The following is a 17125-nucleotide window of genomic DNA, read 5'->3' as shown; positions in this document are numbered from 1 at the left end:
GACTTGTCAAACATCCATTGACATGGTGATCCTTTTACATCCGCTGAGCGCTTCCGCAACAAAACACAAGAGAGCTGTCCCACTTTCACCTCCCCTTCTGACATGGCATGTGCAAGGCAAGGGGATGGGGGTGACAGGGGAGGGGAGGGGGGGGTCAAGCACCATGGGGCAAACGTCACCAATCAACATGTCAATCACAACACCTTTGTTCTGCTTGTTGCTTGTCACGTCCAACACCTTTTCAAATCACCTCATTATGGAGAACAGTGAGAATGGATCACTCTATAATGAATGTACGCTTGTGCTTTGTTTAAAGACTAGTTGGTTAACATACAGTTTATTAAGCTGTGGAAAGATTGTTGAAGGACACATTTTTCATTGTTTCAGTTTTTTCCCAGTGAAAAAGCCTAAGCTAACACATGTTTAATGAAGGATAAACATTTTTAAAAAACTACATTTTAAAGGTCAGTGGAGGAAAGGAAAAGGGATCAGGATGACTTCTTGGTTATCAAGCTCATCACTTTGCAATCTCAAATACATCTATCCTGTTCTGCCACCTAGTGGTTACCGCAGTCCATGGAGCAACATGACCTACTTAACTACAGTACTTACAGCAATATACCACAAGGCTCTTGAAAGTAGTAAAGGCATGACATTTTTAAATGTGGTATAGAATCAGTACACAATAATGATGCAGCAAGATGCAACTTGATTATATGGATTGCTTTATCCATAAGGTAACAAAAAAATAGGCTATATAAAATAAAAATATATAAAACTATCTTCACTGTAGGTTATTTGTCAACTGTCATTCTTATCCTCATAAAGAAACACATTTCACACAAACCTTTGTCCAGTGACTGAGTTGCAGGTCTTTATTGTGATTCAAGCAAAAACAGCTTGGACTAATGGCACTGAGAGAAAAAAAACATCTTACAGTCATCCAACAAACAAGTAAACAAACAAAATCTAAAACAAAAGGGCAAGAGGAACTCACAAGTTTTCCAACATCTAAAATAATAACAACACCAATCTCTCTCACATTTAGTAAAATACTGATTAAAAAGTGCTAGTGCATAAGGAGAACAAAATGTAATCAACACTAATAAGTGCTTTTTGGTTCCTTATAGGCCTATGTCAAAAATGTTCACTGTCCTCAACTGCAAAATAGAAATAAATGCCAACATGGCAATATATTCCACAATCTAAAACAAAACAGAGATAAAAGTAACCAACAACAAAAAATATCACAACAAAAAAAGTTGTCTAGATTGTTTAAATGTCGTATATACTACATTATCACTCTTATCGAATATGCATTAATGTAAAACTGTAACAAAAGTAATTTGATACTACCCTAACACAAATTATATTAGAGGCTCAAGAGAAGTGTGAATTAAACGTACTGTACATACAAACTGAAACATCTGCATCTTAAGTTCCAATTCAAACCATCAAATCTCACATTGTAAAGCAGGTGTCAGGTAGATCCAACACAGCGTGGCTATGTCCACTGCCAATAAAACAGTCCTGTTGAACCAAAACCATAATGCCAAAGATGATACTGTAGGCACAGGAACAGTATACAACTGGATCAAACATTTGGTGTCTGGTTCCAGCTAGCGACTACGCCCCTTAGTCAAGGCAACTGGGCTTTGGTTGTCAGGGTGGGGTAACGAGGGGGCCAGTCCTGAGTGGTGTCCAGTATAGCTGGGTCAGCTGGGGGCAAGCTCGGGCATAATGGGTGGCATGTGGATGGTGGGGCAGGAGTCCCTGTGTCTCAGCTTAAACATGAGCTGCTCCTTCTCCTGGGTGAGCTTCTGACTGATGACAGACTGCCTCTCTAGTGCCCCCTGCAGGTTCTGGTGCTCCTTGGACAGCTGCCTTGAGTGGAGGGAAAATGCAGACCGTTGTCAAAGCAAGGCTCAAGTTTTGTGTTGAAAGATAGTAATGGCCTTGCAATTATCTGAAGCAAAATATTTTTTTATCAATACTTCATTCAATAAATGTAATTTGTTTGTTTGTTATTGTTTTCTTGGTGCTGTAATGGCGACAGGTGGTGTGGATTAGCACTGACACGTGTTTGTAGCCAACCACACAAGTTTCCTCACAGGATAAATTAAGTTATTTGAATTTGAACTCCCACCATCTATCCTCAGAAATCCCCTGCTCAGACAGCATTTTCCACCAAGTGGCGCCACATGCACATGTCTCATGTAAACTGCTCAGTTCTCTTAATCATTGGAGTGGACTTCTGCATTTACTGCAATCTCAATATCTTGTTGTTCTCCATTGTGACCTTGAACTGTGTTTTTACAACAGTCATGTACATGTACAACCTCAGAGTAGTTAAATATGCAAACTGAGAAGAATGGAGGTGGTGTAAATCATGTGATCATGGTCTTACTGGATAAGGCTTTGATAGTTGTCGATCCGTACTCTGAGGTCCTCATTCTGCTGTAGAACATGTATGACTTGGTCTTCTAATGACAGATTTTTTTCCACCTGAAATAGCAGAAATCGGAACATAAGGATACAAATCAGCAATTACAGTGGTCAAAAACAACACGATCAAGTTCACAAACTTCGGATAGCTATTGAAAAAAACAGTATAGTTTGTGTTTAAAATGTCCTCTGGGTAGTATTTCTATGCCTGTGTTTATGCTACAACCAAACTGCCCTGGCATGTGACAATAGAGTTTAATAAAACTGAATTAATCTAAACAGCCCATAAGCAATTAAGAGTTATGTTTGACATTTTGAGGCCCAATGAGAGATGATCTCATTGTGTCCAGTGCCTCCCAGTCTTCCATAATAGGTCAGGTCCCTACCAGAGCCTGCATCTGCATCAGCTTGCTCCCCTGATCCTGCACACGCTCACTCTTCATCTCGATGACAAACAGCAGAGACTCCTGCTCTCGCTCCCAGAACGGCCCCGGGCTGCCATGGGCCTGAAGGGAGGGAGGGAAGGTGGGGGGGGGGGGGAGAAAAATGTTGTAAAATTAACAGCAAAAAGGCCCAGAGACCAGATGTTCAAAGTGTAATGTTGCATAGTAAGGGAAACGCAACTACTCCCCCTAAAAGTAACAATCTAACATTAACTGAATAGTGTATGCTATAAACACAGAGACAGAAACACACACACACCTGAATGTTTCTTTGTAGATCCTTCTTGAAGGTTGACTCCTCTACTCTCTTTCTCAACTCATTGAAAACCTGGAGATCTGCAGTCAACTCCTCAACCTTACACTTTATGTGGAGCAAACAAAAGGAGAGGAGAAACAATTGGTAAGTTCTTCTGATGAAATATCAAAGGATATAGGCCTACAGTGATATACACTGTAAAATAAACGCACAGTTTTTAAACCAAGGACGATTAAAAGACTAATAGCTATAAAGAGTTAAGACAAAGCTAGACATGCATACCTGCCAAACCTTCTCAGTTGCCTGATACGTCTCATCCAACAGAGCTTTCTCTTCACAGTGTATCCTCTGCAGTTCTATGAAGTATAAAGTAATATGGTGATTTATTTCTTAATACAGCATCCACTGGTTCAAACATACAATCTGAAAAAAGGCTTTTGCAGAGCTGAGGTAGTTTCTTCGCAACAGGTGCATAGGATAAAAGGGACATAAAATCTTCATGGTCAACTAATATCATATTGTAGTAATGGCTCTTACCTTCGATATTGCGCCCATGTTCCTCTGTGGCACTCTTGCTTTTCTCCTCGTGGAGAACGTTCAGGTCAGCAGTGATTTCGGTCTTTACCTGGAGGTTACATACAAAAATACTAGGTACAGCATCACCTTTTCCAAAGGGAGCGATGTCTAGGTCACCCAGACGGGAACCAACCACAACTCTCTTCTCCGTGGACTGAATCCTAACGTGACATAACTCGACTTCTAATCCAAACCTGAACTAACTAGAACTTTCGCTCACATCTTTCATCACAAATTGAGTGACGAGGGTGGATCGTAAGTAAGGTTTTGGGCTTATTTCACCATGTCATGGTGAGGACACCTCACAATCAATATGGGTGCTACCATGAGTCATACAATAAACAAACACCCCTCCAAAGACTTACTCTAAAGTGTTCTTACTTTGTCAGTATGTTTGCACAAATCAACGTTGTTCCTTTTTCTCTTTACGGCATTACAATGCCAAGCTTGCCTATAAACAGGTCTGGCTTTGTTGGCAGTGAAGGTTCAGAAGGGGCTAAAGGCATGCCAGAGCGCTTTAACTCACGGCCTAGTCACACGGGCACCATAACACTTGCACACAAAATAGGCACTGTTCCCAATTTATTCTGTAATGGAAAAGCATGCCTTGTTTATTATCAGTGACAGCTGCACAATATATGACTTGACATCATCATTTGTTACTTGCTCTCTGGTTAGTCTTAAAATGCTGCTTGACTTGAAGCTGCACGTCCTTGAGGCATGCCATGGGGCCTCAGTTTAAGGGCGACCGGGTGCTTTCTCTGGGACAAGATTTCCCCATGCAAATTTGGGAAGCCAACCAGGCAGACTTGTCGATGACCTTAGTGGGTGGCTGTCCCCAAACACGTGCTGGTTGCTTTGGATATATAATAAGTTGGCTACAGTAACCACATTGTCTTTTTAAAATTATTTGTCTTTTGTTCAGCTTATTGTTTCAAATGTACTTTACTACTATTTATGTCTATTGTCCATTTCAATATCAAGTGACATTCAATTTGTATAATGCTTTTGAAAGTAATATTATTTCATTATCAAATTTTACTTTAAATAAAGTTTGGATTTGAATTTGATGAGACTTGCTACCATGTCAGTGATGCTGTGGACCAGGTCACAGAGCTCTCCGTGTGGGTGGCCCTTCAGCAGCTCTGCCCTCTCCTGGCTCCCAGTGGCAGACAGCACCTCCCTCAGGATCTTCAGCTGCCACTCATACCTCTCCAGCTGCTTCTCCAGCCCCACATCCAGCTCCTCCAGGGGGACTTTACCTAGGGGTGGAGAGGGGGACACCAGGTTAGCATAGTCAAGTGACTATGACTAGGCCCTGTCCCAAATCAACTCCTACTGTATGTCTACTTACTCCCTAGACACTTACACAGTAGAGTCTGGTGGAGGTAGACATTGGAGGATGGGCTCATTGTAATGCATGGAATGGAATGAGGAATGGTGTGTTCAAACGTGTTTGATACCATTCCTCATTCCCTTCCATGGTTTACAATGAGCCCGTCCTCCGATTTCTACCTCCACCAGCCCCCCTGCACTAACAGTATGTACTGTAGATCTGGTAGGATTTAATAGGGACTTCACTACATAAGCAAGAGTACAAAGTGGAGATACTACCAACTTGCTTATACGTATCCAATCCATTCTGATATACAAAAGACGAATGTCTCTAGGGAGAAGGGGCTTGAAAAGACTGAGTGGGCCTAAGAGTTGAACCGAACCTGACTTACAACCTTCACTGGATTGACTAGACTCAGCAGAACAATAATAGACATACTGATTCTTCATACTTTATTCTATAAATACTTGTACTCTCTGGATAATACAACTGTGCTCTGGTGCAACTTTAAAAGCACTCAGGCAGCTCTGCATGGAAGGTTTGACATTACAAAACCTTGGCTGACCCTCAGAACCGTAATAGCATGGCAACAAACACACCTCTGAACATGCACAAGGTGGTAACTGTAAAGCAGGGGAGGCTGGTGGATGTAGAAATCCGAGGACGGGCTCATTGTAATGCATGGAATGGAATTTCTCATTTTGTTTCATTACAATGTCTACCTCCACCAGCCTCTCCTGCTGTAAAGTAAGTTCGTAGTGCTATGTGGGGCTACCATTCAGTGCAGAGATGTATAAAGTATACAAAAATCTTGCTAATGTGTATTTTCCCACATAATTGTGTATGGCTCCTTCTGTCATTTAGAACACAATGTATATTATGTAGCCCAGGGGAGACTGGTGGAGGTAGAAATTGGAGGACAGGCTCATTGTAATGCATGGAATAGAATGAAGAACTCCTTAATCTATTCCATGCATTACAATGAAGCCATCCTCCAATTTCTACCTCCATCAGCCTCCACTGGTATACAGCCTCCACTCCATACTCCTCTCTCTTGGAGCCACATATTCAGCCAAAATGAAAAAAAAAAAATAGTATATAAATATATATGCAGAAGGTCTATGTAGCAAAACTATACATTATGGTATAAAAAAAAGAAAGCATAAAGTATAGCTTTTAGAACTGTCAGTGATGAGTCGTTATGATTCATTCAACAGGCGCTGTAATGTGTGACATCCCTTGGCTTGATATACAAACTGGCAGGCAGCACTGTTTTCTACAGGAAACCACTCACCACTTCCATCTTGATGGTTGTTGCTTTCCTGCTGAGTCTTCTCTCCCTGTTTGCCTTTGTTTTTCCTCTAAAAAGGAGAGAAAAGGGGTTATTTTTAATTGATAAAGTCTGGTATGGGTGCAGGGTATTACGCAAACTCTTTGGCCAAAACTAGGTCTCAGCAAATTAGATGATTATCGTTACTGAGAGGCTCTGAACACCATTTTGGAAGTGCCAGGGTCCCCAGCACTTTGGGTTTGTCAACTGGAACAACAGGGGATTATGAAAGCTCCTGATGAGTACTTGACCCATATTTGCTACTTCAGAGTGATTAGTCTTCACATGACTGGCATTCAATCTTTTTCCTAAATTACGTAACATGGTACAATTTCATGATTCAAATTTTTTTTCACTGTTTCAACAACACATCAGTGTGCTGAATCAAATAAACTTTGTTTTTTAAACTGATATTAGCCTGGTGTAATATAAAAATAGCCAGAATGATTTGCCACAAAGGCTACTGTCACTAGGCTACCATCACTAGCCTACTCCTAAGTTGAGTAACAATACCAAGGTTTCTAGCATGTTTCTAAGAGTACAACACCTTGGGCCATCCATGGAGACAGACTCCTCCCCTTAAAACAACGTTATCCCACCCCCACTACCATTATATAAACACATATAAACACTCTATGGAACGCGGGGTACCAACTTTTATGAACATGGAAAAGCCAATAAATACCATGCTACATTTCACAAATGGAGCATACTATTCTCAAGCCAAGCATTGTAGAGACAATGTAGACGAGACAAGCATAGCATGATGCGATGCATTTTATTGCTTGCTTTAAATCTCTGTAGAGGATCTTAAATACACAGTCCTAGGAGAATGTGTTCAAGAGGGTTTGAGATGGCTCTTTCAGGCAACCATAAATCAGGGATTTCTTCTTTCCACAGTCTTTTTAAACATTTGAACGCTGCAACGTTTAGGGCAGGGCAGGCATTCACTAGCCTACACTTGGACCCAGTGAATGGAACATCCCAGATACATGACAGAATGTACACTCTGACTGCAAATGTTTACAAGTGTCTTGAGGCCAAAAGTTTAAGGTTAAGATGTACCTTTGTGTAACTTCTGTGAGAAATATCTGTGAAAGTCAGTTCCTTAGAGTTGAAAAACATTTTAAGAGTGCAAAATATCACACATTTGGTAGATGAAAGAAGTATCAACCTTGGATGGGCTAAACAAAAACTGACCCCAGGGCATGGGTACTCACAAAAACCAATAGTTCTTCTCAACAATATCTACCATTCATAGAAAAGGGAAAGAGTGCTGTCTGGTCTTTAAAACCAAGAAGCAAATATTGGTGTCATTAACACTTGGTTGTGGCTGCATCCTCTTCATGTGGTATTTTCATCCTGGTCTGCCTGTATAAAGTCATTGCTATAAGTGTGACTCTCTTGGCTTCTCTTGTCAAGCCTTTGCAGGCCCCAACACTTCTCCAATTGCCTACGTCAACCATAGAAACAGATGGTTTTGTGATCTGCAGAAGGTGCAGCGTCCAAGTGCTTGGTTTATATCTGCTTACCAATACTCTGTGAGAGAAATAGCTTTGTATCTCAAAAAGAGTGTGTTAGCTCTACAGGTACCAGGTAACATTGATAAATCCATTGATAATCTAGGCCATTTAAATATTGCATAGTTTTTGTGAAAGGTTTGATTCATACACTGCCAGAGAAACTAGTGAATTATCCCCTTTCATCTCAGCAATTAAGCAATCCTCAACAATACCATCTTGGATATGGTTTAATCTGTGACATAATTGATGTATATATATTGTAACATGAGCTTGTGTCGAAGGTTGTAAAGTTCATGTACTAGTACTTCCAACTATACGTAAAAAAAACACTTGTGGCCTCTATTTTCAAGACACTTCCTATTGCATTCAGTGCAGTTTGTCACAAGTTACTACAGAGCATGAATTGATTTCGTGGAAAGAGTAAAGGCTTCCGACTTATATTATGACATTAAGCCAATTCAATGGCTACAGCATAGTATCAGTGTATCTTTACTTATTAACAATGATACAGAACAACGCATGGATGATTAAAACACGAAGCATGATACAATGTACTATCCAACACTGTCATTTCTTGAAACATAACTACACATTAGAACTGGTTCTGTGAAATTTTGTCAACTCATAACAGTGAGGTTTAAACTGTCGTGGGAAATAGTCATGAACTATTTTTTTTTCAGGACATCTGTTTCCAATCACAACTTTGCACAAATTGATTAAGCACCACACGTTTGCAAAGCAGCAATGAGGGAGGCAACAGATTATTGGAAAAATAACGTTCGTATAATTATTTGCGAGCTGTTTTTACCAAAATAATCAACATGTTTCATTGTGACCATGCCTCGAATCGTCGCGACAATGGCAGCTAGAAAAACAACACTTGGATCGCTAATTAACTTCCTTTTATCACCTCAAGGCGTCAAATACATTCGAAACACGGGCAAAGATGGATAAATACCTTTCCTCTGCAAGCTTGGCTACACACCTTACTGTGGCTACAACCCATTCCTTGTCCCGCGTCCTCCCCTCAACAAGTTCTCTTGTCTTGAGTTATCAACTTTCAAATACCAAGCCTGCCTGCACTGCACCGTACCGGGGCTGTCTGGCTCTCTGTACCAGATGGGCGGATCTTTCATAACCCAAACTCCCCAAATGCCAAATTCTGATTATGCGCAGCAAACTGATAGTACAACTATTTGGACCACATGTGAGATGTAAACGTACATAAAATCAATGTAATGCGCATCCTGTGCATAGTTGAAGCTCGTGGATTTCATCTTTATTGAGTTGAACTTTTACCGTAATACACAGAAAACACGCACCATTTCCTTGAGACAATAGCCATGAAATGATTAAGGATTAGTTTACCTAACCATGATGAAAAATATGCTGAGATATTTGTATTTTTTTTTATATATATATAGTTTAATCTAAAAATGTTACACTAAATACATATGCATATGTTCCAAAGTGTTTTAATGCCATTGTAGTACACTAAAGAATAAACAATTAATGGATTGTTTGACACTGTGATTTTGTTCTTTGTATATATACTAGTTGTGGCATTATGTGTGAATATATAATAGTTTGAATGACCATTAGATAATTGCATTAGAAAGAAGCCTGTATTTGCTTTTCAAACTAGTTCCTCACTAAGGAGTTCATGTTGATCATTCGGGGTTGGGTGGGACTGCAGTGAGGCCATATCATAACCTTGCCCCTGTGTGCTGCATATCCCACATAACTCACCAATAAGTTCAACAGTTCTCCCTGTCACATAGTATAAACACTAACAAGACCTACAGTATTATCAATGTAAACCCCCCAAAATATGTTTGCCCCTTTAAACTATTCACGTGAGAAGCGTGTTCAAGACAACTGGAGTTAATTTTCAACAATGAGACACCTTCAACTGGAATGTTTTTAGTCATTTTCACAACTTCCCCTTGTCAAAGATGCATTGGGAAATATGTTAGAGTAGACGGCTAATAGATTCAAGACCTACCTCAATGGCAAACTGTTAAAGACAAAGAACCTGATTCTCTTCTTAGCACAGAATCAGTTGGTATCACAGGGTCACAGGGTCACAGCGTCACAGGGATGGGCCTTGGCAAAATGACATGTCCTGGAATGTATGGATTTGCACACAGAATGTAAGCTACTGCCCAGGTCGGCAATGTTCCATGAAGAGCTCCACTGGTAGTTGATAAGAATCATATTTCAGAGAGGTGACATCATAGGTTAAAAAGCCAAACTACACCAGTTGCAAATATATAACTAAAATGTATTCCTCAAGGTCAATTTGTAGTCTTTGTAGTATTTCATTATTCAGTTCAGGTACTGTAGAATACCTAACCATATCAACATTGCATTTCTGCAGGGAGACAATAGGATTATAGAACAAGATTATAGATTAGAACAATGGTTTCAATGTCTATATCCTAGACCACACCAGCTTAATCTTCTCCACAGAGTTGGTCTATTTTTGGACCAGGCCTCTGTTTATATTAAGCATAGATGTGTTACCTCCACAGCAGATTATCTGCGGAATTTGAGACACTTTCATTTTTGTGAAAACCCGGACTATTTATAGGTCCGCTTCTCTAATCCAACATAAAAAGATGGAGCAGTTGTTGTAGTGAACTGTGTGTGTGAACAGAAGACGTTTCCATGGAGGAGCAGCTGCAGCAGCAGCTCAGTTACCATTGGGTCAGACACCGCTATCAGTATGTGACAAGCTGGCCGATGCACCCAGAGTTTGCATTGTTATCTACAGCAAAAACAACATGATAAACCTATTAGAAAAAAATGTTTGTTCATCACATCCCAGATAATACATAGATAATCTGGTCATAATCTAAATCACTGCTGGCAATCACTTATCAGGAAAAGAGACCCAAACAAAGACCACTGGGTAGGGGGGAAAATACAGTACAGCATTGCCTAAGTAAATGACGACTTCTTTTCTAAATGGTGTAAACTTTAAGGATTAGAGGAAGAAAAAAACACACAGCCTTTTTTCATAATAGGATTAAAGGGCATGACTTTCCAAATTACAATCCTTTAATAAGTTATACTTTTCATCACTTTGAAGCAAATGTCTATTTGGCTCCACCCAAATATTTGAGCTAAGACTATTGAATTCATTGTATATTTAAAAGGGATTTAAGAGCTAATAACTGTATTTGCTGGCTATATGGAGTTTCACACTGTCGACGTATAAATCTTCTCGCCCATGTTTGAGAGGAAACAGTGACTGTGTCTGTGGGGCATATGGCCTGGGTATAAACCCTCATAAAGCAGAGGCACGAGGGGTAGAGGCCATGGGATCCAATAGTGCCACAGCACGAATGTGCTTTGTGCCACTGAGCTCTTAAAAAGCCTTGGTCCTTCCCAGTCAGCCGGCTGATAACATTCTTTCCATTGCCTCTCAGACCAAGTCCAAACTCTCAGATAGGAACACACATGACATTATGTCCCTTCTAGCCACAGCGGAATACAGTAGGATACAGTGTCTTCTTCAGTTGTAGTGTTTTAGTTTTTTGTCATGTGTATTTGTGCTTTTGTGTTGCTATAGTGACCCTGGGTGAAGTCTGGATATGAGAGTTTGCATAAAATACATTTTTTTGTGTAGGTCCCACATTTGCAAGAATTACGTACATTACGTAATTGGATGTGGTGGTGGTGTTGATTATGGTGGTGGTGGAGGTTTGATACCATTCCTCATTTCAAACTACCATTCCTTGTTCCGTTCCATTCATTACAATGAGCATGTCCCCCGTTTTCTACCTCCACCAGCCTCCAGTGCTAGGTACAGTAGTTTCCATAGTTAGGATGTACAGCACCTGGACATCTGGAATCATAAAATGGAATGGAAGTGCACCCTGGAAAATCAGGAATGACAGGAATGTTGACAAGTTGAAAGAGAGTCATCTGGACCCTGTATATTTACAGTATGTCTTCTTAGACATGCGTTCTGCAAACAGGGCAGCACATCAGAGAGATATTAGAATCTTACCTCTCCTCTTAACAGAAACACATGATGTCTTAAGTGTTTTTTAGAGAAAGAATAGAGTATACGTACTACAGGGGAGGCTGGTGGAGGTAGAAACTGGAGGACGGGCTCATTGTAATGCATGGAACAGAATTAAGAATGGTAGTTTGAAATGAGGAATGTTATCAAACTACCATTTTTCATTCTGTTCCATGCATTACAATGAGCCCATCCTCCAATTTCTACCTCCATCAGCCTCTCCTGGCATACTAGCTGTTCCATATTATGCAAAAAACCCTGTTCTTACTCAGGAGCATCCACCCTGATATGTGCAGGTTGATTGTTCTCAAAATGTGCATTGAAATATATATTACGAATTGAAGAATCTGTACTGAACCACTTCATACTGCAGGTTTTTTTTTTTTTTTTTTACGTGAACCATGTTATGAAGTCATGCAAATCACATTTTACCACTACATCTCTGCCATCTTGTGGTCATACAGGGAAACATCAGATCAAACTCAGACAGTGCTCATTTGTAGGATACTCTTTAGAAAAAATTGTACATGTGATTTTATTGTGCGAAATGATTGGCCAGTGTCACAGTTTGTTTGTCAGTACAGGAGATAAATTCTCAATCTGTGCATATACATTTGTTTGAATTAGGTTTGAATTAATCCACTACATCGTTAGGGTTAGGGTTAGTATCGTAATAAATAAAGAATGGGCTATTCAGCACGCATTCAGTGAGTTCACGACCAGACCAATTGCATTCCATTAAAGACAGCAGGTCTATTTAGGCACTTTTACAGTAATATGACAAAAGAATAAAACCACCATCAGAAAAAAAAAAAAATCTCTTTATAATACACAATCAACTGGAAGAATACCACACCATCAGAAAATCGAATATGAGAAAGCAACCCCACTATAAATCAGATAAAAGCAGCATTATAACATACCCCATAACTAAAACCTACCTATGATCATGTAGACTCTAGCAAACAATATGAAATAAACATGGCATAATAAAAAACTTAAAATTGCGTGTCATGTGACAAGTTTCCAGGAGAAATGCCTCGGCCCAATAGAACATCAAAAGGCTGTTCACCCATTTACAAGTCCTGCCTGTTTAAAAAAAATCAGATCATAAAATCCTACGTCTATTAAAACATTTGAAAAACAACTGGTTGTACCGTGTTAATGAGTACCCATGCAAAATGACTGAGTCAACAGTAGACTCTACCACCATAGTTTCAGCTCAGTTCCTGTATACAGTATTTGGTCCATTTCCCCATTGTTGTGTTGAGTTGAGAAGTTCCCTTGAGAATGGCACAGTGTGAATACAGGATGTATTCTAAGCATCGGAGTGAACAGAGAATGCAATTTTGAGGCAGCCTAGTTCTTTGTCCATGCTTCCCAGTACTCCCTGTACCCTGTAGTTGCCATTGGTGAGCCAGAAGGGGAGTTCCATATCAGGCAGGTAGAAGTCGGACTCTGGCAGTGAATAGACCCCCTTAGGAAAGAGACATAGAGAGACATAGAGGTCACTTGAAACCAGTGTAGGTTGTTGGAGGTAGACATCAGAGGACGGGCTCATTGTAATGCATGGAATGCAATGGAATGAGGAATGGCATCAAACTTGTGTCTTTCCATTCCATGCATTACAATGATCCCGTCCTCCACCAGCCTCTCCTGCTTGAAACCAACAGACAGAGTACACCATGAAGTGAAGTGCTGTGTGGTATAAAGATGCAGCATGGTTCTGTCAGTGCAATTGGTAATACGTTACATAATGTTGATCTTACACCTGTGTACTAACAATGGCTGCTAAATTACTGCCGAATGGTTTTAGATCTTTGTGATAACAAAAACACACTCCACTACTATGTAATTACGATGCAATTTTGAAATGTAATCTGTTAATACAGTGTTACTAGAATAATTAGAATGTAGCTACACAGGTATTAGGTAAAGTTAAAGCTGTGGATAATTCACGCTCAAAACACATTTATGTGATTAACCACATACCTTCACTCCTGTCAATACACCAAGACACTTTTATGTCCAAATCCCAGCAACTTGCAGTAGACACACTTTCCAATAATCAAAGCAGGTGGGGTCCAATTTGTGGCCCTCATTGTATTCGTAAATGTGTCTGCTGCAAGGTCTCATAGCGACGGTCACATGGACGTGTCTTGTTGTATTGATTGAAGTGAAGGTATGTGGTTAGTCACAGGAATCAGATTTTAGAGTCCACTATCCCTTTAATGTAACCCAATAAGGTCACCAATTCATAGTGCTCTCAGCGGATATTCATTCCATTGCACCAAGCAGGATGTAAAATAGGGAAGTAGCATAATCAGATACTTCCTATAGTACATCACATACCAGTCATTTCAATAGCCTACAGATGAATTGTAGACTTACTGCTTTGAAGGGGCAGTGACAGGGGATGCCATAAGTATGTAGTGGTTCAGGGCAGTCTTGGCCAGGTGGTATCAACTGGTTGAGTAGGTCACAAACATCAGGGTAGTGGCAGCTCCCTATCTCCTCCAGACATGGCACTTTGACCCAGAAGCCAGCTACTTCTTTCTCCAAGGTTACATTCACCTACAGGAGGAGAAAAGGGCCAGGAAAAACATATCCACGAGTTTGGTCAATAAAACACTGTGTTACAGATATACCGTGAGCCAAGGTTTCTCTTGAACATTGCTCCCAAGTTGTTTACAACAAAGCTGAAATTGTTTATTTCCATAATAATTCACCAGCACTGGAATGTTAGTTTTAGGGGGGTGGTCAACGGAAAAACAAACTGCCAAGGACGTAATGATTGACTGATTTTCAGGATGAAGAGGCCATTCTCAGTTGTTTACTAATTTAGTTTGTATACTAATTGCTGCATCAACTAATGCAAGGCAAGTTAGGATGACAAGACTTCATAGTCTAAGAGATATTTGTTGTATATAGCCAACTGTAGCCTCTATGTTTAACAACTACAATATTACAGAACATTGCAATTGCAATTTTCATCTTCTGTCTTGGGGATTTCTTCACTGAAGAACTTTGAATCTACAGTAGGACTCATATCTGAGTCTAGCTTGTATTTAGCCATGAGTGTAGCAAGTTGTGTATTTAGCCATGAGTGTAGCAAGTTGTGTATTTAGCCATGAGTGTAGCAAGTTGTGTATGTGGTGAGCTGCTCACATGAAGCTCATGAGATCAGCAGCAAGCATCACCCACAGACAAATTGCAGCCTCTTTAACCACACATAACACCCATGACCAACAATACACTCACTGACACAAAGGAATAACCCAAACTAGAGACAGACATGGTAGAGTTTCAATTCCGTGTTTTTAGAAAAGTTTTAGAAGTATCTGCTAACTGGAGAAAAATAAATGCTGGCACAGTATTAGGCTCAAAGATACTTATAATACAAATATTACATGATCATATGCACTCAATATTTTATATGACAGAACTAGTGTACACCCATAATCTAACAGGCAAGACTCAACACGGGCTTGCTTACTCACAGCAAGGGGTGAGACAAGTTCTACTGTCGTGGACCCCGACGCGCTGGCGGTCAGGTCTCCTGGGACGGTGATGGGATCAGGCGACAAGGCGAGAGTCTTCAGAACCGCTGGGGCATCAGGTTTACCGCAGTTCTTCCACGCGAATCCCACAATCTGTTGAAACATATGGAAGATGTCATTGTATACGATTTTATCAAATTAAATCGAATAGAACACTATTATAACTATCGAAGAAGCTGTTAATTATACCTTTGCATTCGTCAAGCGCGTTTTCTTGAAATGCACTTTGCAATCCCCTATAATTATAGTATCTGTAATGCATAGCATTACCATCAACGCAATCCAGTTCCTCATTATACACACAGTCACCAATTATTGTTACAATAGAACTACAAATAAGCACGGTGTATTGTAAACGCCGGAAAAAACTTAAACAGTAAACAATTGCTCAAGGTTTAAACTGCTAGGTAATGCGTCTATTGAGGCGGCGGCGTGCAAAAACACTGCGTTTACTTCCGTATTTACCCACGCAAGCCACTCAGTCACGTGACAGAGACCTCAAAGAAGGAGGCCTTGTGATGAGTTCATATTTCATGTGAAGGCGGAGATTCAATTAGAGTTATTGTTTTACGTCCACTCAGGGAAGAGAATCACATAAAACTTTTAATGATGTACCTTTATGAGTTGTGTTACTACAGTATTGAAGAAGTTGTGGTGGGATGATATATATGGTGAATATTGTCATCCGTCAGCATTGTATTTGCAGACTGCATTGCAGTGAAGTGCTCTAGCGGCAGTGTTCCATTAAGTGAAGACTTTGTTCGAATCTTTTACAGCCAAGTAACTTCACTAAACTACCTTAGCTAAAATTCCTCTCAGTGGTCTATCTGTCCAAGTTCAAAACAAACATATTAATTTTAGCATTGGAGTCAGACCCACAGGATAATTTGGTTGCTTGCCTGGGACACTGCATTACATAATGCATACATTTAGTTTACACAGGCCAAATGGATCGTATCTGCGTACTACTGTACCCCTTCTGAACATAAAAGTGCTGATACATTCCTGACCACAAGATGGAGATCTTGTATTCATTTTCTCAGCTCTTCACAAACACCCCATTGCCAACTCTCAAAACTAGAGTTTTGAGAGTACATACACTGGTGAAACTTCAGTCCATCTCTTGTCTGAGATGGGATTGCAAACAATGTTGTCTGATGTTGTTATGAACGTCTATTGACAGATTCTCAGTTTCTATTCTTTGAGGTCCAGAAGTATGTTGACTCCAGTGGAGGCAGAACTTGGAGAACAGGCTCATTGTGTGATTTCTGCTTCCACCAGCCTCCCGTTGTTGGCTCAGAAGTAGTATGTTTATGTTTTGCCTCATTCATCACATCAACTTGTACTCATGTTCATGTGATCTTTGCTGATCATCATTGTCTTTTCCCAATAATGTTATTCAGATTTTCTGATCAGGAAAAGGGAATGTAAGAGATTCATTCATGTGCAGCATACTTTACATGCATGCACTCATTCGATTCTGCAACCATTCCTTGGCTTCATGTATTATGGGGACAGGTATATTCCAGTGAAGATTTGAGTGATTTGGTAGCATTTGATTGATATAGCCTTGATTGATATAGCCTTGAGGTCGACAATCCATGTCTTGTCATGGGAAAACAT

General features: G+C 40.1%; 2 protein-coding genes across 3 annotated transcripts; both read right to left on the bottom strand.

Annotated features, from left to right (window-relative positions):
• Positions 1-847: 847 nt before the first annotated feature.
• Positions 848-8956, bottom strand: ccdc69 (coiled-coil domain containing 69). Of its 2 annotated transcripts, none has more exons than XM_083686463.1 (9): positions 8895-8956; positions 6351-6417; positions 4804-4982; positions 3682-3769; positions 3427-3500; positions 3148-3249; positions 2832-2951; positions 2408-2505; positions 848-1884 (listed from the first exon to the last, which is right to left on the bottom strand). In XM_083686463.1, the coding sequence occupies exons 1-9, from the start codon at positions 8913-8915 to the stop codon at positions 1716-1718; spliced, it is 918 nt and encodes a 305-aa protein (XP_083542589.1). In that variant the 5' UTR covers positions 8916-8956; the 3' UTR covers positions 848-1715. The 2 variants fall into 2 exon arrangements, with proteins under 2 accessions (XP_083542589.1, XP_083542588.1); XM_083686462.1 differs by having other exon boundaries at positions 8868-8944.
• Positions 8957-12414: 3458 nt separating this feature from the next.
• Positions 12415-15925, bottom strand: LOC310816327 (ganglioside GM2 activator-like). Its single transcript, XM_083686466.1, has 4 exons — positions 15692-15925; positions 15443-15595; positions 14334-14516; positions 12415-13419 (listed from the first exon to the last, which is right to left on the bottom strand). Exons 1-4 carry the CDS (start codon positions 15794-15796, stop codon positions 13261-13263), a joined length of 600 nt encoding a protein of 199 aa, XP_083542592.1. The 5' UTR covers positions 15797-15925; the 3' UTR covers positions 12415-13260.
• Positions 15926-17125: the final 1200 nt, after the last annotated feature.

This window comes from Argentina silus, assembly GCF_951799395.1.
Source record: "Argentina silus genome assembly, chromosome: 15".
In the NCBI taxonomy this organism is placed as follows: domain Eukaryota; kingdom Metazoa; phylum Chordata; class Actinopteri; order Argentiniformes; family Argentinidae; genus Argentina; species Argentina silus.
Note: the sequence above shows the minus strand (reverse complement) of the source record. Positions and strands in the feature narration are given on the sequence as shown.

Bases quoted from the DNA above. Each gene is read 5' to 3' on its own strand.
- ccdc69 (XM_083686462.1), bottom strand. From the start codon at position 8,915: ATGGGTTGTAGCCACAGTAAGGTGTGTAGCCAAGCTTGCAGAGGAAAG. The intron at 3,770-4,803 runs GTAGCAAGTCTC...TGTAACCTCCAG, and splicing joins TCCACAGCATCACTGACATG to GTAAAGACCGAAATCACTGC. The intron at 3,501-3,681 runs GTAAGAGCCATT...TATACTTCATAG, and splicing joins ACATGGGCGCAATATCGAAG to AACTGCAGAGGATACACTGT.
- LOC310816327 (XM_083686466.1), bottom strand. From the start codon at position 15,796: ATGAGGAACTGGATTGCGTTGATGGTAATGCTATGCATTACAGATACT. The intron at 15,596-15,691 runs GTATAATTAACA...ATGTTTCAACAG, and splicing joins CGCGCTTGACGAATGCAAAG to ATTGTGGGATTCGCGTGGAA. The intron at 14,517-15,442 runs GTGAGTAAGCAA...CTCCTCCTGTAG, and splicing joins AACTTGTCTCACCCCTTGCT to GTGAATGTAACCTTGGAGAA.